Raw genomic sequence first — 27,617 nt, 5'->3', positions numbered from 1 at the left:
GGTCAAATATTCAATCTGCAAATCTTGAGGAACTGAAACAGTGAAGCTTGAAGACACTGCGTGGAAATGACAAGAGGAGCGCCGGTAAGAGGGTGAAATAAGCATTTCCCTCAAGAAAACAAAGTCTTCTATCAGAATGATAATTTTAGACCAGCTGTTGGATTTCAACCAAACAAAAATGACGCACAGAAAGAAACTTTCTGGAAAGAAACTTTATTAGATCAAACCCCTGTAGATACTTTACGAGCATTTAAAGTTTTTGAAACAGCTGAGCAATAAAAAAAGACTTACAAAAGATTTTTTTTTTTTTTTTTTTAAAATGGCAACCACCTCACTGTAGACACAAATACCATAACCAACACCCACTCCTAATACAGTTTACTCAATAGGCAAACAGATTACTGACATCCACACCTACACACACTGCATACTTAACCCTATTTTTAAAAACCAACCTGTAATTTAAATAAATCATTAATAAATATTACGTATTTTATCATTAGGTGGGTGTACGGTTCTCTTTTTAGGAAGATTTCATTAGTGATGCCGGTATGTATGTGCCCATGTAAGAAAGATATTTAAATGTGCAGAATACAAAAAAAGTAATATTGAAGAGGACAACTAACAATAAGACAAACACAGAAACGTACGCCACCTTTCCCTCACAAGGAAAGTCAAATATATAAATATCATAGTTCTAAAGTGCATCTCTCAAAGACTTGTCAAATGAAGTCGCCCCGATTAAAAACAAACAACAAAAAAACCCAACAAAAGCCTAAAATAGGTATGTCTGAACATGCAGCAGATATATTTAGCAAAAACTACCTACGTACATGCACAGATTTTTTTTAATGCAATGAAAAAAAAAAAAGGCAACAGATAAAAAAGGGGGGTATACACTTTCACATTATCAAGAGGTGATAATTCTGTGCCGTTTCAGTCCACTGGTTTGTTCACACTTGGCTTTACAGAATATTTTATTTAAATTTTAGCAAACTTGGCTGATTAAAAAGAGCACACAGTGGTGTAAAAGTTCATTCTTTCCTTTACAAATTCATTTGCAGAATCGCTTCCATCCTGCAAGTTTTAAACTTCTTCACTCCTCATCCGCACGTCTGAGACAAGGTTGCAAGTTTAGATCTTAGGCAGCTTGGGAGCATTGATAAGGGGGTTGGTCTCTTGCAGAAAGCGCCGTCCGGCACCCTTGTAATCATAAGTGCAGTCATGTGTCTCTGCGTAGCGGTGAACTGCACAGAAGTTCTGACCGCACCTGTAAGATTTAAATAAACATTCAAGTTTGTATGCAAAATATATATTTTTATAGTACATTCCTCTTGAGACTTGATAGTCAGTAAATTAAAAAACAAATAACAAAATCCCCCTTCAGCAGGCTGTTTGCGGCATAAATGTGTAAATGCAAAGTCTAGATTTTCTTTCCTTACTAAACACCTCTTCTGGTTACACCTGGTGGTTACACCTCTTCTGCCCTCCAATTTGATTAATTTATTAGCACTAACAGAGTAAATTACATTACTCGTTTAATCACAAAGGCTTACAGTTTGACTAAAGCAGTAGTTGGGAACATAACCACTTCAAGTGTTAAATGTTAAGAGATTACACAGTGTTGCATCAGATTCAGTGTGTACGCCATGGACAAGGCCCGAGAGGGACAAGTAATCCATATTAATGTGGTGAGGAGAAACTTTGATAAAGCTAATAACTTGTGACAGAACAAGCAGCGCACAGAGATGTGTTATCATTGGGGATATGGCAGTAGGACAAAACGACGAACAACGAAAAGACCGCTTTGTACAAAAAGGCTCGCTTCAAGGACGAGACTGACAAAACCGGGGGTGAGATGTGATTTAGAGGCAGACAGCAACTGTGTGAGTGAGCGCAGCTGGAAATGCGGCTGGTACTTGTACCTGCACTCATAGCTGGTGGCCAGGCCAGTCTTCTTGCCACAGAGGAAGCAGTGCTTTGAGCTCTTCTTCTTAGTGCCTGTGGGAGCCTTGACTGGAGGTAGGTGGTATGTTGGAGTGCCTGAGAGAAGAGGAAAGACTATTTATTTATAAGACAGTTGCCAAAGACGAGCGGCTGATCAGACAAAACAGTGCAAGCCAAAAGCGTATGGACCCATATTCATAAAGCTACATTTGGCTGTTTGCTCGTCACAGTGGGTAACTCCACGTTTGATTTGGCAACTCCCAAAAGAGAATTTGTGTCTCCCGCTAGAATCAAACTACCAACCTTTTGCTTGCCAAGCAAATGCATTAACCACTAAACTACAGAGCCGTTATGCACCTGTAATCATGTATGTTTAGCAAAAAAAAACATCAACAATAAAAAGCAACAGTCAGTCTTCTTACATTGAACACATCAGCCTAACACAGACAGATCATTAACCCTAAAAGCCGTTCACATCTTCCATCCAGCTGAAGCCTCAAAACCGGTAGTGTTCCGAAATCTTATCAATAATCATCCCTTTCTCCACGACTTGTATTTTCTTAGGTGACAGCTCATCTGCGCTTGTGGTTAATTATTGTTTGCAGAAGAAATTTCTAATCCTCCTTGCTGTCAATCTGGGTCTTAGATGTTTCATGCTCATATCTCCCATCATCCAGCAACAGCACTAAGAAACTGAGGTTCTCTTTGATGCTTACAAATCACTATCTTTTAAAAGGGAATATAATATACCCCTGTACTAAGAAACGAGTGCATACAAAGATTATTCCAATATGTATTTCAATTTAATGTACAGGTATCACAAAAATCAAACAACAGGGCACATCATGATGGTATGTTTCCCAGCTTTTTTGTTTTAAAATGTGTGCACAAAGCGCAACTGAATAGCTTAGGCACATTTTTCACTTTTTGAGAAATCACTTCCCTGTAATTTAGACCCTTTTAACCTTCCCTATACCTCAAATTTGCTCAGGTTAGATCCATCACAGCAGTCACAGAGGAATAAAAATGCTAGATCAAAACAGGAGTCACAAAAAAAAGGAAAAGAGCACTTCTTATCATTTAATGCTCTGGGGAATGTTGTACTTCTCACTAAACTGCATCAGGCACATCAAGCAGCTGTTTTCACCAGCTGTCAAAAGGCAAAACACCTGTTGTGACATCACGAACTGGAGGGTGACCAAAAACGCAATATGTTTTTCAGTCCCAGAAAGCTCAGCCATCGGGCTTTTCTCTGAGTTATTTTCATATCGTGTATTATTTCAGCAATGTCAACCGGTAAAAACAAAAATCACAATGGTGTTATTTTAACAAGAGTTTCTAAGCAAGTCTTCACAGTTATTTTAAGGTTGGTTTTAATAAAGTTTGCATTGTAAAAATTGTTAATGAGGGAAACCAGATGTGTTGTTGTAATTATAGTTTTGGGCAATAAAAACAAACAAACAAAAAAAGCAAACAGTCTGCGTTTTTGCATCAAATATCTTTCTATGAAGAAACCCAGCATAAAATACATGATTCATTTCTTTAGTCAGGAAACACTATTTTGTCAGCGTGTACCCGTGATAATCCTGTCTGTGGAAGCATTCAGCTCTGTGAGCCAAAGGGGATGTGGGAACATACAGATAAAACTGACGGCTCTGTGATCAAAGTACAGCAAGCTTGCAGGTTGGGGTATGGGATTGGATTTTTATTTGTTTTGTACGCTTTCTTTTGTATGCCATCATGTGTCTGCTACCAGACAGTGTTCAGCTACAGCCAGTAGGGCTGCATGATTTTGCATAAAATGAGAATCACGATTTTTTGACTTAGAATTGAGATCACGATTCTCTCACGATTTTCTTTTCCAGTGTAAATATTTATTGCACTTATTAACTGCACATCAACTTCGTAACAGTTGAGACTGAACATAAAAACAATAAATAAACATAAAAACAACAAATGTCTCACGTTTTGTTGTTGCCGCAAAATGTTGTACTGCTTGAAATTCCGTCTCCACCGTTGCTCGACGCTGTGTGTATAGAGCAGGTAGTGCAACAATAGAAAAATAGTTGCGGGACGGCACTGTGTAGCGTTTGTCTAGGGTGTTGATCATTTTCCTAAATCCCTCATTTTGCACAGTGTTGATGGGAGCCATATCTTTTGTCAGGTGATAAGTGATAGCCTCCGTAATTTCTTTGTGCCTGCGGGAGTTCGACGTGTATAGGGAAGCGCTGTATAAGGTTCCCGTTATTGATGTTTGGGTGGAGACCGGAACGGATTTTCTCCTGTCACTTTCTCGTCATCCCTGACGTGCTCTCCGTTGTTTTTTCCCTGCTAATTTTAGCATTACACGGCACAGCTTCTGTATCACGTGGTATAAGGCTCCGCCCTTGACATTTGTTCAGCAGGAAGAGTGAGCGCTTGTTTTCATGCAGAGTACGTCCCGGATCATAATGCGGTACAATGGTCGTCTTTTTTATTTATTTATTTATTTATTTTTTAAATCGTTGTCATTTGGAAACGAGATCGCACATAAGTATGAAACGAGATCGCGATTTTCTAACGATTAATCGTGCAGCCCTAACAGCCAGTGTCACTCGCATTATCCACATTGGGTTTTTGTAGTAAGCCGAACTTCATATTGTTTACATTTAATTAAGTGTGTTCCCAATTCATTTTTCTAATCTTTATAGTGCTCACTTAATTCAGGGGAGCTGATATGTAAATTTGTGTGTACACAGCAGAGGGAGCCTAGCATTTCTGATGTTCTGCCATAGATCAGTCACTGGTGTCAGTATAAAGGTTCCAGTGATTTAATGGAGCACCGTAAGAGGTTTGTGGAAGTTGGTTTATCTGATACCTTCATAAATCAGAAGCGCATGCAAGTGGAAATGAGTTTTAATACACAGGCCCTATGTATTTTCTATATAATTATTTATAATTGGACAGTTGAGGCTCTACAACCAGATCAGTGATGTTCAGTAGCTTATCTAGCTCACAATCATTAGTAGATCATGATCCAATTTATAGGTTACCGTAGTATGTGAAGTATAGAAATTAATGACAATTAAAATTGCAGGAACAACAAATGTGACCTTGAGCATAACTCGGGTGCTCAAGGAAAACTGTCCCATTAGCTGATCTTTGTGTTCAAGTTTGATTAAATTCTGACCAATATTAAAGGAAGCAGAGTGATTCTTGTGAATTGTGTAGGGAGGGACAGATAGTAAAAGCCTCATGCACTCATTTAGCTAAGGAGTAACACATTAAAAACTTAATTTATTACTGGGAAATAATAGCATCATAAGAGAAAGTGTTGCCATAACTTTACCAGCCTTGTTCTAAGGAAGACTCTGAAAAGCAGTTCAGGACACACACAACCTAAAGTGCACCTCTATAGTTACCTTGACTGACCAACTGCATATAACAAAATCTAGAGACTTTGCCGCAGGGGCTTGAGCTTGAGTATTGCTTAAACCAATTCCAGCCTGTCATTCAGTCCACTCTGTCTCTGCTTTCCTGCCTACTCTCTGCTATGTCCTGTCAAAGCTAAAATGACAAAAAAACAACAACAAAAAAACTAAATTAACACCATAAAATCAAAAAGCTTTTCAATAATTACATCTTTTTTCGAAACAAACCCAAAATTTAATAAATAAATAAATAAATAAATAAATTTGATTTCTCAGTTTAAGCATAAACAACTGACTGAACTTTTTGCCATAGGGGGAAAAAAAAATCTCAAAGTGAGTTTAGGTTTTTTCTTAAAAATCCCTGAATGATGTAAAGAACTTTGGTGAGAAAACAAGAGAACCCCTGAGCTGAATGCAAAGTACTATACTGTTTATAATGTGAGAATATCCTCCATTAGTACTGAGGTAGATGGTACAGGACTCCTCTTTTTACACTGAAGTGGAAGATAAATTTGCTTTTAAAGAAACCATGAAGGAGGCACTTGATAACTTTGAGGCAACACTTTAGGTGATAATATACACAAACTATCCCTACTTTTTCAGATCCTGATTGAAGACATCAACATGGAAGGGTCAAACCCCAAAAAGATACAAAAACCCTACCCTATCCCTGGTAGAAACACACACACAATTTTGTGCGCAGTACTATACAAAAGTCTTGAGCTGCCCCTCATTTCTTTAGCTAGGAAAATGGAAAAGAGACACAGCAGACATATAGTATGTCAGGCAAAAACAGATTGTCCAGTTCTAACACAGCCTGAACTCTCTTAAGAAAGCTTTCTTGTAATTTATTTACATAGTCATCAGGACTCCAGGCTTCTTGAAGTACATTCAAAGCTCTGCTTTCCAGATGGTACTGCGTGGTGAATCAGAATCTGACAGTACTCTGTGTTCATAATTCCATTAATTATGACAAGATCCCCACCATTTAGGCCCAAACTATGCCTATGCTGCTAGTAATAAAGTGTCCAAAGATACAAATTAAAGTTGCCTTTTTGCGAAATTGTCAGCTGTAAGTAGGCACAATACTGGTTCCTCATTAGGTGTCTTTTTTATGCTTCAATTATTCATTGGTTCAATCCCCCACCTGTGATAATCATGTCCTTGTTATTCAGTGTATTGGTCAGCATGTATTAATTCATATTTTTTAACAGACCAAAGTAGCAACTTACAAATAAGTCAGCATTTTGCTTGGAGAATTAAAATTCTTGTAGCACTGACAAAGTACACACTAAGGTCTTCTACTCAGCTACACTGTCTGTATGTGACTGCGCCTATAAAAGGACAACATGTTAACTCACAACTGTTCATTTACAATCTATACCACCAGAGCATAGCAAATGATGTTGCACTTTGCTTCAAAATTCACAACTCAGATGTCCATTCAAACCACAACAATGCAAAAATTTCTTAAGCTAGTACTTTATAAACGCTAATGTCGTTTGCGTGTCCCTTACCTATAGTCCCAAATGAATTCATGACTCCTCCAGCTGATGCAAGAGTGCTGGTGGTCTGAGAAAAGAGCAGAAATATTAAATGTTTTTACAGGGTGCAAAACTAAAACAACTGCAGCCTTCAACTTAAAAAAAAAAAAAGAAAGAAAGAAAAAAGTGATTTTCTAAAAATTGTTTTGAATGACTTCAATGAGACTGGCTGACCACACAAATACTAAAAAACAAAAAAAACAAAAACTTTTTAGGGTAACTCAATTTCACAAATTCAATCTTAGCAGCTAATGCTGACACTTATCTGTGCTCACCATGTAAGAAGCTGATGCTGGGGGTAATGGTGACATTTGCCTTATGTGATCATCCCGCAGAAGTCTGTCAGCAGGGATGGATGGCAGCCTGGAGCCACGGCTGCCCTGTCCTGAGGCAGTTGCAGGAGACAAAGCCAGTGCAAGTCCCAGACTCTCTCCAATACGGTCCCTGCTGCTGCCGCCGCTGATGTCTAGAGCCCTTGTGGAAAGAGAAGCCAAGAGCTCCGAGCTATTGAGAGACCCCACTGGCTCCTTATACGCTTGGTTTGCCACCTTAGTGATGTTTCTTGCTTCCCTCTTAGAGATGAGCTCTAGCCTTTTGCCAGGTGACTCTACTTTAACACCACGAATGCGTGGTGGATGAGTTGACAAGGTGGTTGAAGGGTGAGGAGATGTGCTGCCTTGTTTTGCTGAGGATTGTGCTTGAAGATTAGGCTGTAAACAGGAAAGTGTGGACTCAAAAGGCTGAGACAACAGTCTAGCTGAAGGTGACAGTGAGGTGGAGGCAGGTAATGGTGAGGGAGGGCTGATATGAAAGGATGCGCTAAGCTGTGTCCCATTAGCTCTGCTGGTGAGAGTTTCATTTGTCCCACGTGTCCAGGGACTAACGGGGGAGGGGGAATGTGGCAGTTGGTGCTGAGCCTCAACCTCGCGGGTCTGACAACCTTCCTCTGGCTGGGTGGACACATCCAGACTCAGAGGATCTGACAAGTCACCAAATGGAGATCCAGGTTGAGTTGGTGCTACAAGCCCAACAGTTTCGTCCAATACACCCAGCCCAAATGATTCCCCTACAGGTTCAACTGGGTCAAATGTGGCATCAGTTGGCCCCCTGGTACACAATGGAGGGAGCTGAGGGTATACACAGTCCCTCATCAACCTAGTGCTGCCAATGTCCAACCGGGACACTTTAGGAGGTGGGCGGATCTTGGCAAAAGGTGGGCATGTCTCCCATGGCTCCTCCTCCTGAAGCATATAACAAGACGGGGAGGAGAAAGAGGGAGGGGGTCGTCTAGGGATGGGCAGATGGGCAGAGGTCGCAGCAGGAGAGGCCAGAGAGGGGTCTACGGATTCATGGTCTACAATTGGAGGTAGAGGGGCATTTGACTGCCAAGGCTGGTTGATCTGAGGAAGTGAGCGCAAGAGGCGATGATGGTGTCGAGTGTTGGAAGGTCCGAAAGAGCTGCCACAGGGATGAGGGCTGACAGGGGCCCGTGGTTTTACCTTTGCAGACTTCTACAGGACAGAGACATGGACAGAAATTAATAGACGGAGTTATATCAGATGATTATCTTAAGTGTATATTTACCCATGTTGGAAAAAACCCATCATACTACTGACTAGATTTAAGATTATTGCGTAAATTTGATGAGTGCTAAAGAAAATGTAGGGCCAGCACAGCTGAATCTAACACAGCTCTACCCTCTTACTAACGAAGGGAAATTAGTGTTTGGTGCTTCATATTGGCTCCATGCAAAAATATCATTATCACTCTTTAAAATAATCAGAACTAATCAAAAGTGACTAGACTATTAGATGTAATTTGATTTTATTCCTTTCCTGATTAAAAAAAAGATCAAAACATTACAACACAAAATATTAAGCAGCAAAGACTGAAAGAGCATTACATCGTAATACAGAAAGCTCTCTACGCACAAGGCAAACACATATAATGGATCCAAGGTTTATATATTCACTTCCGCATACACGGTATCATGCCTCAGCCTGATAAAATATGTCAGACAAATGACAAAATGTCATTGATTTTCTTTGATCTCAAAGGTTCCTACCTTCTTGTTGAGGTTCATGTCCTCCATCTTGGCTTTGAGCAGCTTCATTTTGGTCATAGTGATGGAGTTCTCAAGGCTCTGCTGTGCAGCTGTAGAACTCTCTCCATCTTCTTCGGCATACACATTGAACACAGAGCCACCACTGGAAAACACAACGAGGGAAGAGAAATAAAAAACAAAACAAAAAAACAACGACAACAAAAACAAAAATACATTAGCAATTCAGTGTCACAACATTTAATTGACACAAAAACAAGGAAAAATAAGACCATAAATTCAGCTGTAACGATCTACAGCTAAAACTAAATATCCTACAAAGTCTGTATAATTATACTTCACACATTGACACATTGAATTGTACTTTAAAAAGAAACGGAAACATTTCTGTTGTGGTTATTATCATGCATGATCATGTGACCATGAAGAGTACAAATTTCTAATCACAATCCAAATTGTGTGCATATTTACAGTATGTGGAAAGATCATATAAAATCAAAAATAAAACAAACTATGACAACCTCAGAGATTCAGATACGGGGGTCAGGGTACCATCTCCCCTGTCGACCACACGGAAGACATTTAGTTGGTCCCCCTCACGATAGACCACAAACGTGACCTGTTTGTTAGCCAGGTTTTTCTCCCAGCCTTCCTCCTTTGTGCTGTCCATCAGGTCAGCCACTTCTTTAACTGGATCCTCCATGGTTACTGACAAAAGAAGAGAGGGGGTTTAAACTGCAAAAAAACAAGACACTTTATGTAATTTAATAAAAAACAAGGAAGCAGATTAAAACCAAAAGCATAAAAACACTGACTACAGTTTGTCAGTCTTCTTACCTCTCCTGGTGTTAATTGGGCCTCCTCTCATAGCTAAGACCAGTTTCAAAGTGCAGCCCTCTGCAATGCTGCAAACACAAATCAAATGATAATACATAAACGCCATACCAGTAATATCAGTGCAAATATTATGAAAGAAAAGGAAATAATGCATGTACTTGGAGGGTAAAATGATTTACTTCTGAAGCAGAGGCCCTGATTTAAAGTAAACAGCACTTCAAGGGACAGGATGTTTTCCAGATGAACTTAAGTACAGGAACGGGAATCCCACTGGAACATTTGGCGCATATGGGCAGATGTTTCATCGCCTACTCTACCCCTCTGCTTCACAAACTTAAAAAGCATGCTGCAGAGTGTGATAGGGGAGCCAAACGAGATCTCACCAGAGACTGTTCATGTGGAAAATTAAGTGACAAACATTCATAACAATACCACCATCTGCAGCCAGCAGAGCACTGAAGGATGAGTTCTGCATCTCATAAACTGACAAGAGTGGATAGGGCAAATTCTCCAAATATGCTGTTTGTCTCACCCAATGCCACATATCTGGCTCATCTACAGCATGCTGAAGTGAATTATAAGTGAGTCACCACCACAGCAGGAAGGCTTTTAATGTGCACCTCCAAATGACACTAAATTTTCACAGAAAATTTTTAAATGCTTCCTGTCTGTAACTGCTCTAACAAGCTCCCCTGTATTTGTGATTTTGCCTTAACAGCAGTGCTCTGAAGGACACAAAGGGTCAGGAAGAACAGTTTTACCCGTAGTCATGTAGGCAATGTTCATCGTCCAGCTCCAAATTGTTCCAGATAAGGTGTTGCTGGGCAACAGGGATACCTTTACAGTCAGAGAGAAGGCAGGAGAGAAAACAACCAAAGTTGACAAGGACCTGTTCATATTTGATAGACAAAGTTCAATTACCTGACAGACATGCTCCAATTACAAGCAATTGCACATGACTAAAGATGATTAATGTCTGCCCCCTAAAGACAAAACTAAGCAATCACAGAAGCAATGACGACTTAAACATGGAGGCAAATAAAAATAAACTATTTATGAGCTAGAATGTCAGCTAATGCTGTATCTAAAACTATTGGATACGTGTCTAAATTGAAACATTATTCCAAGTGGGACCAAAATAACAAAACTCCAGTAAAAGACTGACAGGCTACTGAATACAAAGGCTCTCTAGAGGTAATGATTGGAATAAGAAGTAGTGTATGAGTAGGAAGCTCTCAGGAAGCTCTTTGTGCCCACAATCAGTGAACTCACTGCCCCGGTGCTGGAGGTGAGCCAGCGTTAGTGAGCAAGCAGTGGTCTCTTCATTGCAGAGTGATATGCTCATATGCTCACAAACACGCAGGCCTGGCTGACAGACCTCATCACACGCAGAGGTAGGGCTGGGCCATATTATACCGTTCACGGTAATACCGGTATAATGTTAGGCAACAATAGGAAAATGAAATATCGCGATAGAATATGAGTAAAACGCGCATGCGCAGTGCCTTTGTTTTCATACGCACATGGCCGATTGTTGAGTGAAACAGATGAACCAGAATTGGTTTGTAAAAATGGTGCAACTTCAGTGATGTGGAACTGGTTTGGTGTTTGTCCGTCAGATACACGACAAAGCACATTTTTTTGCAGAACATGCAAGCGGCCGTCGTTATTGTCGTATTTGTCGGACTAAGATGCTCTTAAATCTGGGAGTAATCTGGGTCCTAAACTCCGTATGCTTCAGTTCAAACGAACACTGCAACTTTAATAAAACGACCAGCATTGCTGCTTTACCAGGTGTAACTATGAAGTTTAACTTCCAGGCATCCATTAAAACAAAATTTATTACATTTAACAGAGTTAGAAGTTAGCGGGAAGCTAGCGGAAGTTAGCTCGCTAGTTACCTAAGCATGATATTGCATGTTCTGACTGAGAGATTTCTGAAAAAAATCAAACGTACAGCTCTGCTATCACTTCCAACATAAATGAAGACAGGAAACTAAACAGCAGTGACGTTTGTAGGGTTACTGAAGTTGGGCTAGCTGGTATATAATGATGTGCTACGTAATCACTAGCGACACAGCTATGTTAGCATAACATAAACAGGGAAGCTGGAGGACGAACACTAACACTTTTCCACTTATAAAAGTTAACGTTAAGGTTCCTCATGGTTAGAGACAAATGCAATCGCATGGCAGGGTGCTGTAAACAGACCAAACTTCAGTCAGGAGAACAACTGAGATAATCCATCCACAATACGAGGTTAGTCATTAATATACTGCAACAACATGGGAATAGAGCAGCTGCCAGAGAATTCAACATTAATGAATCAATGGTACAGAAGTGGAGGAAGCAAGAAGAATGAGTTTAATAAAGTTTGATTTATCTGACTGCTTTGTTTCGCTTGATGTGCGTTATAATCCCGTGCACCTTATGGTCCGAAAAATACGTATTGCATACTGCAGTTTAATTTTGCAAAGCACCTCTTTTTAACTTCAGTGGATATTATATATGGTTATGCTCAGGATATGTCAGCCCATTTCTACTGGAAAGGCATTTCCAGTAGAAACTTTCAGCAAGGAATTTGTATTTGCACTGTTACATTTTTATAAAGCTTTAATGTACATAAAAACCAGCTTCTTATTTAAGTGAAAATAAATGGAAGGTTTTCTTTTTGCGCTAGTAATGTTGTGGAGTTGTATTTTGTCTCGCATCAATTATATCGTCAGTTATATCGTTATCGCAAATTTTCAAATATATATCGTGATAAATATTTTTGGCCATATCGCCCTGCTCTACGCAGAGGGCTTTCTGACCACAAATGAAGAATAGCGGGGAGGAATGCAGATACTCAAGGTCAGCTTGATGCTTTACTAAGCAACCTTAAATTTTTGGGGGGAGTTTAAAAAAAAGATTTCTATGTATTTGTATAAATGGAAACAAACAATTATTTCCTAATGTGGCCAAATTCTTTCTAACACAGAACAGATTTTCTGTCCATTTTTGGTGCCTCTGCCATTTCTCTTGAGACAAGCCAGCAGATTTGTTGTGGTAATGATAATATAAGGAAAATTCAGCAAACACACTGACCTTTTCGCATAGTTTTTAATGTCACAGGAAAGTGTATCTACAAACTGTAGATTAGTTTGGCGATGTGACTCAGCAAGCTCATCGCTTTTGCTCTCATTTTGTACAAACAACTGGAACAATAGCAATGCTCTGGGTCAGAGCGACCGTAAGTTTAATCAGTACCCAATGCTGGATCATGAGGCATGGGATTTAAATGAGGACAGATCGTTCCAAATTTTCCCCCCCCCCCAATTTCATCCAATGGGGATAATTCAGATTTCAAATTAAACCATACAACCCCAATCAAGATTAATCAGGTCATACAGTAATAAATATTGCACAAACGCAGTGTAAACGTGAGTTTGATTCTTTTCCCCCCCACTTATTTTTAAGCTTCATTACACTCGATAATAATCTGTAATTTAAGTCAACAATACAAATAACTAGAAAATTATAGTATCCAGAATTGTGTAACTCTGTCTCTACAGAGCAATGCAGAACACCTCAGAAAAACCTGACTAATACGATGGCAAAATGTATGTCAAAGGTTTTACAATAATCTGTGCATCCATTTTTTTTCCAAACAGTACAATAATATGTGTTGTAAGATAACAAACCTACCCTGAAGTGCAAACTACCGCAACATACAAACTAAACATTAGTGAGCTCCGTACCTTCCAATCTCTGGATCTTCGCTTTGACTGAAATGACAGCCTCAAAGGGCAACACGCGCAGCTCAAAACAGGTCCCTGTCAGTGTCTCTATGAAGAGCTCCATAGTGTCATAGAAAGGGAGCTTATATTGAAATGCTCCCACGCTATCGTCATTGAAGAAGGGAGGCTCCTTCCTGTCGGTCATCTTGGCAGAGTGGGAGAATGACTTTAGGAAGGTGGTGAAATGGTGGGGCTGCCCCCAGATGAGGGAGAGAGAGATTGCTCAGTGGCCTCACAACTGTCGCACATCATGCAAGATGACCACATCTGTGAGGAAAGAAACAATAAGTTAACATCACAATGTAAAATAGAATAGCATAGCCTTTTATTGCCATTGTATATGTACAACAAAAGTGTGGAAAAACCTTCATTTAATCAACACCAACTTAGAAGTAGAAGCACTGGCACTTACTATTGGGTTGAGCATTCACAGTCAAGCATCAAGGTCATTTTTGTCTACACGTGCATGTTGTACCATTTTTTTTTCTTGCTTTAATGATTGGGACGTATATCTAACGATGGACAACTGGTAGTATACAAATTTACATCAGTCATTACTGCACGTGTAATGAAAAACTGTCCTAAAAAGCAAAACTGCATTGTTGTGTTTGTAATTATTTAGCAACTATTTTAAGATAAAGGATTTTATTAGTATCAGGAGACACATGGAACCTTCTCATAAAATATTGAGGACATCATTAAAAGGGCCTGGCCAAAATTCAAGAAGATCAGATGTGTTACATAAGCCTATTATTGGTATGAGGTGTCCTGTGACTGACCACAGCCTTTGACAGCACAGCTCTTCGGTCACATGACTCAAAGAGCATCATCCAGGATAGAACCTGTGTGAGATGAGTTTTATTAAGAGAGACAGACAAAGGGGGGAGAAGGGACAAAGACCAGCAATATATGTATATTTGTCATTTTCGTTTCGATTGAACTGATTCAAAACGTACTATAACCAGATTGCTATTTGAACGCAACACGTCATCTTCACTTCAGACCCTACAAGCGTCTATCTACTGGTAACCAGTGGAGCCCAAATATATGGCATAAAAACTGAATATGAATAGTCTTGTCTAAGAAATTTCGGTAAACGAGGCCTCTGGTGTACTCTTTCAGACATTAGGGAGTTTCTAAAAACAACCCATTCGCTAAAGGAACCTGTTAGGGTGCAGTTTTAAAGACAAAGATATCTACACATCGCCTTCGGCCATATCCAACTGTATACAAAAGACCACAAACCCACAGAAGCAGCCACGGGCCATGTAGGAAGACATGAACTCGGTTAGCTAGCTGCCTGACAACGGAGATTGATGGTTTTAGTACAATTCCAGAAGCTAACATTAACAAGCAAAGGTCATACGGGCCGTTTTAACGCCCCGCAGCTTTTTCCCCCAACACGGCGTAAACATGAATGACGTTCGCAGTACTGATCAAACCCACTTACCAGTATCTGCTGCAATAACACGATGGGAAGCCCGTCTAGCCGACGCTGCTAACGGTAGCTTTCGTTGCCATGTTAGCCAACAACTCAAACAATGGCTTTCTCAACCGCTGGCTAGCAGACTGCTAGGCTACTTTCACGGGCTTCAGTTCTGTCCGTCCATCGTCGAGGCCACCGTTACATTCAAAATTAAGCAGCACCTCATCGTGTTAGACCATGAAAACGACACATGGAACAAACCGTCGACCCGTATCTGTCGCCGAGGCCCTCGGTTGGCGACATACCTGTCAAAGACGGAGAACAACACCTTTCCGACTTCCCTTGACTGACACACAAAGGGACCAATTGACGAACGACGAGGTGGGCGGGACAACGAATCGTTGCGAACAACACCAAATTCTTTCACTTTACACAGCATGAAGCCCTTAAACAAAGCATACAGTTTATGTAGAGCAGTCGGTTTATCCATCAGACCTGACTTAAAACCTTTAAAATATTTATTTAGATCACTAGTATTGTTTTTCAAGTTTCTAAATAAATAAGTGCATTTAAAATCATTCATCTTATGTATGCGTTTATCTAAACGTATACCAATTTGTATATTTCTATGTCACCAAGCACTTCTTATACTACAGAAAAGGCTGCTATGTCAAGCACAGAATTTGGTATCACGAGTTAAAGCTTAATTTTTTCAATTTAATCAAGAAATGTAACTAAATTAAAATCCCCCCTTTACCTTTAATTTTGGTGACTTCAACCAAAGAATACAAATAAATAAATAAAAATAAAGTAAATAAAATCACAGAATCTTAATCGTAACGTAAAATCACAACTGCCTATACCTAAAGACAGACAACATACATGAAATTCACAGACTCTGAAATAATCACAGACAATAAGGATCCTTAAAATATGTTTCTTTTTAGTTATTAAAAATGAATTTTCTTTTTAATCACAACCAAAGTTAAGAAATGGGTGAATTTCCTTAATAAAAACATTGTCAAAAATGCCTAAGATAGTAAGTAAACACAATGATTTCTCATAAACATGATATGGCACAAACCTAAAGAGATGAAATCTCACATGGCAAAGCCCATGGATGCAAACAAAACAGTTGCCGTTTAAGTTCTGGAGACTTCGAGGCTAAGCATGTGGTATGCTTATAAAGTGCTATTATGTATAGGAAAGACTAACAGTATAAAATAACAATGACAACAGGATGATTTTGAAAAAGCTGGAATTATTTTCATTTGACTTTGATTGCCAAAAATAAGCCACATTATTTATATGAATTTATATGAATAAATACTCTATTAACAGCAAATCTGATATCTTTCAATGATCCAAATGACAAAAGAATGAATGCACAAATTGTACAAATCTGGCTACGTGGAAACGACAGTTCAATTCCCGCCCAGAGCATTAAGTGGATCATCAAAAATGTTGCTTGAATCCGTTGCGGTACTGCTGTTCTCCTTGGATGGTGTTGTTTTCTTTGTTTTAGGAGGAGCCTTTGCCACTGGCTTTATTGTGCTTGTTGAGAAAATGTCATCTTTAAAGAACAGAGAGGCATACATAATATTTAGTCAAACAAGCCAGGCAGACAAGAGAAAAGGCGAAATTGAACATTTCCATTAAAAATAACCACGTGCATTTTATTGTTGCTTACCCATGTCGTCATCAAATATCGATTTGGTATCTCCCTTTGCCTTGGACTTCTCTTTTGTTTTTAAAGTGTCCGTCAGGTCAGCAAAGATGTCTATGTTATCATCAAACAAGCTGGCATCGATGGTCTTCTCTTTGTGCTTCTTGTTAACTTTAGGCACAGCGGCTACTTCGTCCTGAGAACAGACAAATGTTTGAGGAAATAAACCTCATTAGGAGTACGACACAGACAATCTCATTTACATAAAAATAAAATAAGAAGAAAGGTACCTGAAAGAGGTCCTGCTTTGAAAAACTACTGCTGTTCTTGATTTCTTTACTGCTTGTAGATGAGGGAGTGGAGCTGTTGCTCAGCCCAAAGATGTCATCATCGTCATCATCATCATCTTCTCCCAAAAAGGATGCTGCCTTGGCTTTTTTAGTAGTTGGTCTTGGCTTAACCTTCTGAAAAAGGTCATCAGTGTTGCCATCAAAAATGGATGGGAGTGTGGTTTTATCTTTATCCTTCTTCAGTCCCGTCCCGCTATTGGCCTGAGGGGGCACCGCCTTAGAAGTTTGCCTGGTGGAGGATTTGTTAGAGATTGAGGTTCCCCCAAACACACTGTCAGAGCCAAAAAGGTCATCCTCATCAGGAGACAGCAGCAGCTTGTTACTGTCCTTTACAGAGTCTTTCTTTTCAGCCTTCGAGGACACTGGTAGTTTTAGTTCGGATGGTCTAGGGGAAGCTTGGGAGGGTAAAGGTTGAGCAGTTGTGGAAATGGGTAAAGGTTGAGAAGGTGTAGAGGAAGGCAGGGCTGTATGTGCAGTTAAGCTTGGTAGTGTTGGATCGACGTGCAAATGGTCAGACTTGTCCGATGTAGGTGAGACTAAACCAGACACGGTGGGGTTTGGCCCAAGAACATTTCTACCTAGGGTCTCTTCTGTATCCTCCACAGATCTTTGGGCCGCTTGCTGCCTCGCTGCTCTGGACTGGGGTCTCCGAAGTGCGGAACCTTTGGTGCGACTCTGCATGACAGAAGATTCACACTAACAATGTCAACCCAGAAATCCGAAAAATAAGAAAGACAATAATAAGCCTCAATCAAATCAATCAAAAAAACAAAAACAAACAAAAAAAAACAAACAAAAAAAACAAAAAACAAAAACCACACCTTGTGTGCGCTCTGCAATGTTGTGACCTGGACCGGGGTGTCAAAGCTGACGCCTCCCTCTCTGTCTGGTCCAGCTCTTGCAGGAGTTGTGGCAGGGCTTGGGCTCAAGCTTGAGCTGGATACACCAGAGGAGGAACTGGGTGCCATGCCAGGGAATAAACTTGCATCTCCTGGCATAGTGGGTACTGCACCAGGGAGCAACGCAGCAGGGTTGATCATCAGACTGGCCTGAATGCAAACAAAATAGGGTCAAAGTGAAAAATATAAATATGATACTAACCTTTTTAAAACAGACTAATTATGTGACTCAAAAAATAAATAAATAGACATTTCTGGCTATTATCTATTCATGAAGTTTCTCATCATAGTTCCAAACAGCAGATCATTCAGAGAAAAATGAGAAACCAGAACTGTTGATGGAAGTGAAGGAAGAACAAGATGGGTAAGTGCCAACAAGTGAAACTGCAAAGTAGCAGGTGCAAACTTTGTTCCCTGTTTAATACATACAAATCAAAGCAGACAATATGCTTCATTTTGAAGATCTGAAGGTGGAATTTTTTTTTAAATTTTTTTTTTAAAAGCCCAGACAGAAGGAAACCTTAAAAAGAAAGACATGTAAGTGGGAACAAGCTTTCCTCAGAAGGAATCAAGAGTGAAATGTCAGGAATGAGGACGTTTGATTCAATGAAAACAAAAATATTACTTGAAGCTTCCCAATCTTCGATGAGGAATCTTTTGGTTTTACAGGGCTCGGTGCGGGTTTCTGTGTGGTCAAATTACAGGTAATTACAGGTCAGAATTTAATCCAAAAGTGTTCAGCTAGAAAGAGCACTGTATTTCAATAAGGGAAACTATGAAATAAGTGCGTCTATCACAACATACTGAAAACCATTTAAAAAAAATACATAAAAAGTAAAAACTTAGAAGGAAGAAAGCATGATATGGGCAATTCAGTCTAACCTCAGTCTCTGATACAGGGTCTGGACTTGCGAGTGGTGCTTTGTCAACAGGCTTACTGGGCTTCTCTGCTACTTTCTAAGAATGAAAAGGAGGGATTGGATTTCTGGGTTTTGAGTTTACTTGACATTAACACAACTGATATTTTTTCCTACCACAACAGAAGCCCAAAATCTAATTGCTAAAAATAATCATACTGGTACCGGAGGAGGAGCTTTTGGCTTGATGGAGCTGAAGAGGTCATCTTCAATATCATCTGCAAACAGACTCTGTGCTGCTGGCTTCACTGAGCTAGGCTTGGAACTCTAGTAAAAGAACATATCTGCTTTTAGAGACACTATGTAGCTAAGTGAAATATGTTATCTACAGGGACAAGATAGACGTAAAAATCATATCAAATATACTGACTGTAGTTTTTGGTGAAGTGGCAAATAGGTCAACATCTGGGTCGTTGTCCTTCTGCTGTGTGTGACTGAACAGCAGCTCTTCATCCTGGAACACCCCGGTGCTCGTTGCCTGCGGTCGCTCCTCTATAGACTATAAAATAATATCCAGACAGACTTTTTTAACAGTTACTACAAGAGAAATAAAATCATGCAATTCAATCAATTCTTCTGAAGCAGACAAACCTTTACAGTGTTTTTTGTTGTGGGTTTACTGGGCGTAAATATTGGATTATTCCAATCCCGTTCATCTTCCTCCTCATCATCAAACAGACTAACGGTCTTTGTTTTCACTTTCTCTTCCTTCTTTTCCTCCTTTTTGACATTTGTTGGTGGGCTGTCTTTAGACAGGAAGATGTCATCTTGATCGTCTTCGTCCAACGGGCTCTTAGTCGGCTTGTTCGGGAGAACATTAATGCCTCCAAAAAGACTCACAGCTCCAGCAGGCTTCTTTTTACTTTCGCTGCTCTCTGACGATGATGGTGGTGTTACTGGCTCAGTGTTCTTTGTTGCAGGTTTCTCCTGCACTGATGGCTTGTCCTTTGATGCTGTCACAGAAACTGCAACCTCCTCAGACTTCTGTAAGACCGAGGACGACTGAGAGGTCACATCAGGTCTCTAAAGAAAAGAGTTATTTATAGAATTTGGTCTGAATACAACAAAAGGGTGTAATATATTACACAGAATCTCAGTTTAAATATCACTACTGTTTGCTGATGCTTTTTCAAATGAAAGACCCCTTTAAAGATCACTGGAGCGAAGCATCAAAGCAAATGTTAAATACAAAAAAAACCCCAAAACGAATCATGAGTGCACTCACTTTCGCTGGAGTTGCTGCGTTTGTGTTAGCAGCATGTTTGATGCCAAAGAGGGAACCTTTATCTTCATCATCATCACCCTCATCTTCAAACAAGAGAGCAACCCTCTGCGGCTTTGTCTTACTATAAAGAGTGGCAAAACAAGAGGATATTTAAGAAATCCTGTCAAAGAGCGTTGCAAAAGTTGCAAAAGACTAAGATCAAAGTCATTCTACAATGAGTAGAAATATTCTGCATGGAGGAAGGGAAAGTCTGTAAATACCTTGATTCTTTTGTTGGAGCAAACAAATCATCCTCATCGTCATTAAAGAGGGTGCTCTTCTGAGCTGGTTTGGCACTGGGGAGACTGGATGGGGCACTTGCACTGGATTTCATACCTCCGGTCTTGGTCTCTGGTTTTGTTGCACTACTTTTTGAACTTAGCCATTGGTCCTGTCATTTGAGAAAATAATCCATCATTTAATAAAGTGCTGGCAGGAAGAATTGGAATGTTTGGTTTTTTTGTATATATTCATACCTCATCATCACTGAAGAGTGAACTGGACACAGGCTTAGTGGGCTGTGGTGTGGAGGCTTTAGTTTGAGGTGGTTTTGGTTTAGATTTAGCTACAGAGGCAAACAGATCCTGCAAGCAGAAGATTCATCAGATTATAGTGATGCAGTCTCACCAAAATAAGACTAACTTCATTTAAGTTTGTGAAGAAATATTTTCACCTCTTCATCCTCATCATCAAATAAAGACAAAGGAGCCATGGCGGGTTTGCTCTGGCCTGTAGTTTCAGGCTTAGACTGACTCTTAATGTTGGTTGAAAATACCTGTGGAAGGCAAAACACATTTATAGTGTAATAAAATGTACCAGTGCTGTTTTTAATTTTACCCACTGATGTCTGAGAGCCTTACTTGTGTATCTTCATCATCATCAGAGAACAGGCCTCTGGTCTGGGGTTTCTGAGGCTGCTTGACAGCAGCACTTCCAACATCTGGAGGCAGACCATTCTGAAATCCATAACATGATGATGTGAAACCGAATACAAATACCTTTCTGACTTTAAAGCGGCAGAATAAGGTTTTTAATCTTATGAGAAAAACAGTGATAAACAGTAAAGAGAAGTGAACTCTGTCAACAGGAGAAAAAGCCAGCAGTGTTTTCCAGACTAAATTGAATTTGGCCTATTTTCAGAAAGCACTGGAGTTTCTGCCCTTGTTTGCGCATTTAATATGATCTGTGCCTGACAAATGACTTATTCCACAGGCAGGAACAACCACAAAACAAATTGCACACCCAGACCTTCATGGAATAAGGTAAAATTCAATATACAGCCAAGTCTCCAAATAGTTGATGGCGTATTATGAAACACTGCAAAAAAATTTTAAAATGCTAGATGGCCTTCGCATTCAAGTTAATTAAGCCAAATTGAGAGCTTTTTGCCCAAAGTCCTGCCATTTTGCAAGTGAAAACACAGTAAATTTGATTTTGTCAGGAGAATATTGTTAGACAATGTTCCATTCAGACCTCCTCTGCTTTCTCAGACTCCTCACTGGTAGATGGCTGCCGTTTCTTTAGGCCCTCACTGAGCAAGCTTTTAGTCCCAGGACCAAACATGGAGATGGCCCCTGCAGGCATCTAAACATAAAAATTAATGAATGTATGAAACTCATCTTATTCACTTAGTCATCATGTTTCGCAGCAGCGATAAATGTGTGCGATTATACCTTTTTCTCAGGTGGATTTTCCTTATCTGCTACTACCTCCTTGTTTTGAGGTGGAGGTGCTGCACTGAACTTGTCACTGAATATGTCCCCATCATCATCATCATCATTACTGAAAAGGTCAACAGCTTTCTTGGGTTTGGATTTTTCTGAAAAGTAAAAAAGGAAGTACAATCACTACATAGTCAGTTCAGAGTGTGGAACTTATTTCAACTTTCACTGTAGCGCTTAGGTTCCCATTTTCATTTCTTACCTGAGTCAGCTTTTTTCAGGCTTTTACCACTGAAGAAGTCGTCGTCGTCGTCGTAGTCTTCCTCATCATCAAACAGCCCACCCCCTCCTCTGACAGCTCCTACTGGAACCTGTTTGGAAGGGGCAGTGGTCTTAGGAGCTGGAGTCCCATTCTGTTTGCTTTCCTCTGACTCGGAGTTGTTCCCTGAACTGAAGAGGCTGCTTTCTGTTGGCAGAAAGTGACTGACTTTATTTAAGGATGATGACACACACTCACAAGGTTATTTAGCCATCATAAAACTAATTCCTACCTGGGAATATTGATACAGCACCGACTGGAATCTTCTTTATAGATTTGGTAGGTTCTTGGGTGTTAATGAAAAGATATGCGTTAAGTTATAGGTCCACTTTTTAAAACATCTGTAAATATTTTATGTATATTGTTCTCTCACCTGCACTTTCTTCTGTGCTTTTCACACTTTCATTCACAGCTTTCTTCTCTTGAGACACAGCAGGTTTTGGTGCCTCAGAGAAAAGATCACCCTGCATGATGATACAACAATACAAGACAACACAGTTCAAACAGTCTCTACAATGTGGAAATCAGGTGAAACAGAGCAACCGACAAAATAACTTTATCACCTCGTCATCATCATCATCGAATAAGCCTTTCCCTCCACTGAAGAGGCCACTTTTCCCCCCAAATGGTGAAAACTCATCATCCTCTTCATCATCATCATCCTCCATCTTTGGTGGCTTGAACATGTCATCACTGTCTTCCTCAGCAGCTGTTACAATGTCAATTAACAAAACTGAGAATAATGGAATCCCTGCTTTGGAAATAAGTGATGGGAAAAGCACTAATGCAAAAATCATCATGTACTGATGAATGAATGAGTATCCTACCCTGTGGCTTTGCAGGCTTTGGCTCTTTTCTGCTTTTACTTTTCTTCTTAGATGCCAATGCTTCAAATGTATAACACGGTAGAAAAAAACAAAATATCTGAGCATGCAGTGATGAGCTGTAATGCTTTCTGGGAAATCTTAAAAGTAAACTTGGATGCACTCATTTTCAATCAAATGGAATACAATGAGCGGAAAAGATGAATATTTAAAAAGTTTCGTAATAACAGGACTCACATGCACGATCTCCCTCGGGTTTGTTGAACGGTTCACCTTTGATTCGGGCAGCTAGCTCATCAGCAAATGACGATGGACCTGTATTCTGAACGTGACAAAAACAAACAGAGCAGATTAGAAAGCAGAGAAGAAAAAAGGAATCAGACATTTCCATAACACTGTTGTTAGTCCTTTATATGGGCGTAGCATACTTGTGTGTCTTCGTCATCCTCCTTGTCTGATTCCCCAAAGATGTCAGAATCTTCATCGTCCTCTTCATCATCTTCATAACTCACCATGGAGGACTTCTAGGCAAGCGTAGGAGAAAACCCCCCCAAAAAATACCAAAAATGTTAGTTATATTTTATTTTAGCATGTATTGTAGTTGTTAATGTGTTGGACAAATAGGGAAACAGGTTACCTTCTTAATACTATTGTGAACTTCCTCCTCCTGATTAAAATCATCGTCTGAATGCTGTTAAAGTATTAGAAACACGAATAAATGTAAGGATTTAAAAAAAAAAAAAAAGAAATATATATATGTGAAAAAATGTGAAAATGATATTACTTCTTCTTTGTCATCTTCACTTTCAATCACACTGTCCCTGTCACTGTCAACTGACATTTCTGAAATGACAGAAACACTGTTAGAAATATACGTTACTTTATGCGAGTGCCTACATAAGCTATCGTCAGTAATAATGAGTACTTTACCATCACTTGATAGGTCACCAAGTCCAACATCATCCTGTTCCATGAAGGCCTGGGAACCAATCAGATACGGCAGTGGTCTGTCCACATAAAGATCCTAAAGGTTCAGGAAACAGGAAGTAAACAGAAAATAAATTAAATTAATGTAAAGAAACATTATTAATAGGTTTTCTATAGTTATTACAATAATCCCCTTTAATGCTTCAAAGATGAAAGCACACCTTGGGCTCTAGGATTGCATCTGCTCTGTCTGACACCTCCTCATCCTCCGAGTCAGAGTTTCCTGCTTTAATGTCCAGATGCTCAAAGGCCGACTCCAACACTTTCAGACCATAATTCACAGCTTCCTGCATCTTAGGTATCAATTCTGCTTCTTTCTGCTCTCGAGACTTCTCCTTAAGGAAAACCACACATAATCACAGTTATGGGAATAGTTCAAGAAATACGAGTAACAGGTGCTGAATTTCTTAACGTACCTGCTGAGGCTTCTTTTCTGAAGCCTCAGCCTTGGGTACAGTCTCTTCTACTTCTTCATCATACACTCTCTGAAACAGTTAAAAGTTAAAAGTTAAAAGACAGATTACATCGTGTAAACTTCACCAAAAGAGACCTTGGATCACTCATGGCTCCAATAGTGCATCAATAAGTTGTGTGAGTTATCATAATGTACAGACACAGCTAAGCTATAAAGAAGGAATTGCAGTGTAAATGTTTAAAAGCTATGCATTACATTTTCTATAAACTGTGTGTTGGACAGCATCAAAAAGTCATTAAAGACAGAGTGCAAGCAGCTGTCTGTGGTCTTGGTGTCACGGATCAGACTGTCCAGTTGCTTTTCAATCTCGTGTGTCTTTGACAGCATTCTCTGTGAGAAATCTTGAAGAAAGAGGAAGAGCTGTAAAGAAAAGGAAATTGTTAGACATTATTAAGACAGGATAGCTTGCAGGATGACTTTCAATTCACCAAACAGAACATACATCTTCTGTTTCTTTGCTCCATTTCAGAGCTGGGGAGGATCTTCCTGACTTACCCCTGAGTCAGCTGCTAAGGACCAGTTGGCGCCGTTTTGTCGCATCTCTTCAAGAGTCCAGGGTCTCTCCCAAATCTGAGCATCTTTCTCTAAGTGTTCACTCCTGCTTGGGCCATTTGCCATTCCCTCCGGCAACCCACTCATCTGCAACCAGATCACGTGCTTCTGTTAATGGATTTAATAATTCATACGAGCCCTTAAATGCCTCTGAAACCCCAATGGTAAAAAAATAAATAAATAAAACCTCAAATAAAATGAAGGTTTGCCTACAATGATTCAATTTTTATTTGAGCTTGTTTTGAACAAATGCATTGAATGTCAAAGCTTGGTGATGAAAATAGCTTTTAAATATTTTAGGGGGTTTTTTTTGTAGTTTTTGTAAGTGCATCATCCAGAAACAACTTTCCCCTTACCAACAAGTCTTCAGACACTGAAAAAACTATTCATATCACAGAGATAAAGTAGGAACTGAGGACCAGTTTGTCATATTCTCTACATTTAAGGTGACCCAATAAGCTTGGAACATTGTATCAAACAGACAAATCTGTTAATAATTAACCTATAAATTTTGAGTGCAAAACTGTACAATATCAGTAATTAATCTCACTGCTCTGAGATCAAAAGAAATTACAACAGTTAACACAAACAATGCGGTCTTTGGCAGGACTGTGGCACTCCAGATCAAAGTCAAGGACATCGGCATGGCCAAATAAAAAACCCACATGATGCCTCCCACAGCTAAACAGCCAGCATGAACTCTGGTCAAAGGTTTAAAACTCTCCACTGAAAACAACTGTGGGTATGTCACTACTACTACAGTGTCATGTGCCTATTCTCCAGAGGTCAGCTACTTTCCTCCTGTGGTGTGACGCTTGTATATTGTGGATACAAACACCACTTTTCCGCTGCGGGAAGAGCCCAATGTTGGTTGGCCACAGTTCGCTGGTAATAGAAGTGCATAGCTGATGCTAGAGATCCATTCCAAGTGCTGCTGTATGCACGTATGTGTGTTTTGTTTTTTTTTTTAACTTAAACAGTAATTGGAAAAAAATGCGCATGAAATGAAATTATCACAGAACGTCGCAAGTCCTTATAATACAACTCCATGTTTAATAGCTCTGTATGCAGCAGGTGCTTATACAGCATTTGTACTAACATAGCTAGACTAGCCTAGCCAGAAAAAACATTTAATTGTAACGAGATAGTCACCGCTACTCGCTTTAGCTACGAGTGGTTTGAATGTGATGCAAGTACCTATTCTAATCCAAGACCTTTGAGCCAATTAAGCCACAACAAAGCAAACCAAAAACTTACAGCGGTCATTACGTCTGAGTAAATCGGAACAGATTACTTTTCTGGAGACCTTATCCAAATATAGATTTAAAAGTTTTCATGGGAGGACTGTCTGTGCATGTGCGTGTGCATACAGATACTGACTGCTTTAAATATGCGCCTGAAATGCAACACGATGAATGCAATTCTAACTTATAACTTCCTCTTTTAACTTTTATCATTCTACTAATATCCTTCGACACAACATGTTCTGCAATAGTGTTACAAGTTTCCGGAAGGAAGCTTGAGGAATCCACAGAGTTGCCTAAATGTCATTTCTTGTAACTAGAATTTCTTTCTTGGTAGAGAAAGCGCAGACTGTTTGGCTAACAGCTAGCTTAACTTAGCTAGCCAACACCAACGGTGGTTGCTGCTGTTCCGAGCTAACGAGAGTGACACAGACACAGACAAAAACCACGCACTCCCGAGCTTACCTTGACGACCTCTGGATAAATGCTTTCTAAGACGGTCAAGTGTTGTCAGAAACGACGAGGAAAATAAGATCGATTATGCAAAATTTGGCCTTTCCCTCATTGGTCTTCTGACAGGTCAGCCATATTCTGTCTGCAGACAGTCACCTGACTGTCGTTGCCCAGCAACATAGTGAAAGTGGGGCGGAGTGGAACAGACCAAACGGCTGGCTTTCCGCGTTGGGTGACTGGTGTGGTTGTCGCTGCATCTCATTCATGTTAGTGTTGCGTTTTATTTAAAATACATAGGTTATTGAATGCCAGAAGAAATCCGATATATATAAACGAGAGCGAGAGAGAACAATAAAGTAACGGCAAAGCAAAACTCTTCATTCACGTGTCAGCTGTTAACAAAAAACGAAAGCAAAACCGAATACATTTATCTGTTATTGAAATTACAACAAGACCAAATACCCCCCCCCCCCAAAAAAACCAACCAACCAACCAACCAACCAACCAACCAAACAAACAAACAAACAAACAAACAAACAAACAAACAAACAAACAAACAAACAAACAAACAAAACAAAACAAAACAAAAAAACATGGCTAAAGCCTTTCCAAACACCAACTGTGCATGTCATGGACAGGGGGGTGGCGCACAAGATTAGATCACATTTTATGAGTAATCGGTTCGTTTCAGACTTTTTCTTCGTCTTAAACAACTAAAGAAGGCCTATTTTGTAAAATCTTACCAACCTCATATGAGTATCATGTTGCAAAGGCAAATAATTTACTTTTTTCTTATTAGTTTTATTTGCTATAGCAAATAAAAGTGCTCAGACCGCTGATATTCTTGACCCATTGATGAAAAGATTGAGGTACGCATGAAATGCTTGGTAATGTGGCTGCGTGAGTTACGTGGCACTTCTTGACACCAGCTGTGATCAGCTATAACAGATTAAAAAAAAACTAACTAAAAACAAGGGCTCATTTGGTCTCACTCTGCTGCT

The 27,617-nt window shown here is 39.7% G+C and overlaps 2 protein-coding genes across 9 annotated transcripts; both read right to left on the bottom strand.

Moving 5' to 3' along the window:
* Window positions 1–197: 197 nt before the first annotated feature.
* Window positions 198–15,375, bottom strand: zfand4 (zinc finger, AN1-type domain 4). 5 transcript variants are annotated; one of them, XM_082558217.1, is made up of 11 exons: window positions 15,030–15,375; window positions 14,359–14,421; window positions 13,541–13,846; window positions 10,562–10,637; window positions 9,801–9,868; window positions 9,485–9,671; window positions 8,967–9,108; window positions 7,177–8,412; window positions 6,875–6,929; window positions 1,926–2,061; window positions 198–1,270 (listed from the first exon to the last, which is right to left on the bottom strand). In XM_082558217.1, the coding sequence occupies exons 3-11, from the start codon at window positions 13,722–13,724 to the stop codon at window positions 1,135–1,137; spliced, it is 2,220 nt and encodes a 739-aa protein (XP_082414343.1). In that variant the 5' UTR covers window positions 13,725–13,846; window positions 14,359–14,421; window positions 15,030–15,375; the 3' UTR covers window positions 198–1,134. The 5 variants fall into 5 exon arrangements, 4 of the variants coding, with proteins under 4 accessions (XP_082414343.1, XP_082414342.1, XP_082414344.1 ...); XM_082558216.1 differs by lacking the exon at window positions 14,359–14,421; XM_082558218.1 differs by having other exon boundaries at window positions 1,926–2,043; window positions 13,541–15,375.
* A 553-nt stretch (window positions 15,376–15,928) lies between these two features.
* On the bottom strand, window positions 15,929–26,800 carry washc2c (WASH complex subunit 2C). 4 transcript variants are annotated; one of them, XM_082558212.1, is made up of 31 exons: window positions 26,629–26,800; window positions 24,863–25,006; window positions 24,563–24,727; window positions 24,309–24,377; window positions 24,054–24,227; window positions 23,836–23,929; window positions 23,690–23,748; window positions 23,543–23,596; window positions 23,334–23,429; window positions 23,143–23,227; window positions 22,909–22,968; window positions 22,645–22,790; window positions 22,455–22,545; window positions 22,314–22,367; window positions 22,025–22,228; window positions 21,775–21,920; window positions 21,575–21,685; window positions 20,962–21,057; window positions 20,775–20,876; window positions 20,578–20,685; window positions 20,323–20,492; window positions 20,063–20,183; window positions 19,429–19,821; window positions 19,208–19,336; window positions 19,003–19,104; window positions 18,803–18,877; window positions 18,546–18,605; window positions 17,843–18,070; window positions 16,962–17,696; window positions 16,696–16,867; window positions 15,929–16,578 (listed from the first exon to the last, which is right to left on the bottom strand). In XM_082558212.1, the coding sequence occupies exons 2-31, from the start codon at window positions 25,004–25,006 to the stop codon at window positions 16,430–16,432; spliced, it is 4,392 nt and encodes a 1,463-aa protein (XP_082414338.1). In that variant the 5' UTR covers window positions 26,629–26,800; the 3' UTR covers window positions 15,929–16,429. The 4 variants fall into 4 exon arrangements, with proteins under 4 accessions (XP_082414338.1, XP_082414337.1, XP_082414339.1 ...); XM_082558211.1 differs by having other exon boundaries at window positions 19,429–19,860; window positions 26,629–26,799; XM_082558213.1 differs by lacking the exon at window positions 18,546–18,605 and having other exon boundaries at window positions 19,429–19,860; window positions 26,629–26,799.
* Window positions 26,801–27,617: the final 817 nt, after the last annotated feature.

Source organism: Aulonocara stuartgranti (genome assembly GCF_965226115.1).
Source record: "Aulonocara stuartgranti genome assembly, chromosome: 13".
NCBI lineage: Eukaryota > Metazoa > Chordata > Actinopteri > Cichliformes > Cichlidae > Aulonocara > Aulonocara stuartgranti.
This window is presented reverse-complemented; position numbering and strand designations above follow the sequence as displayed.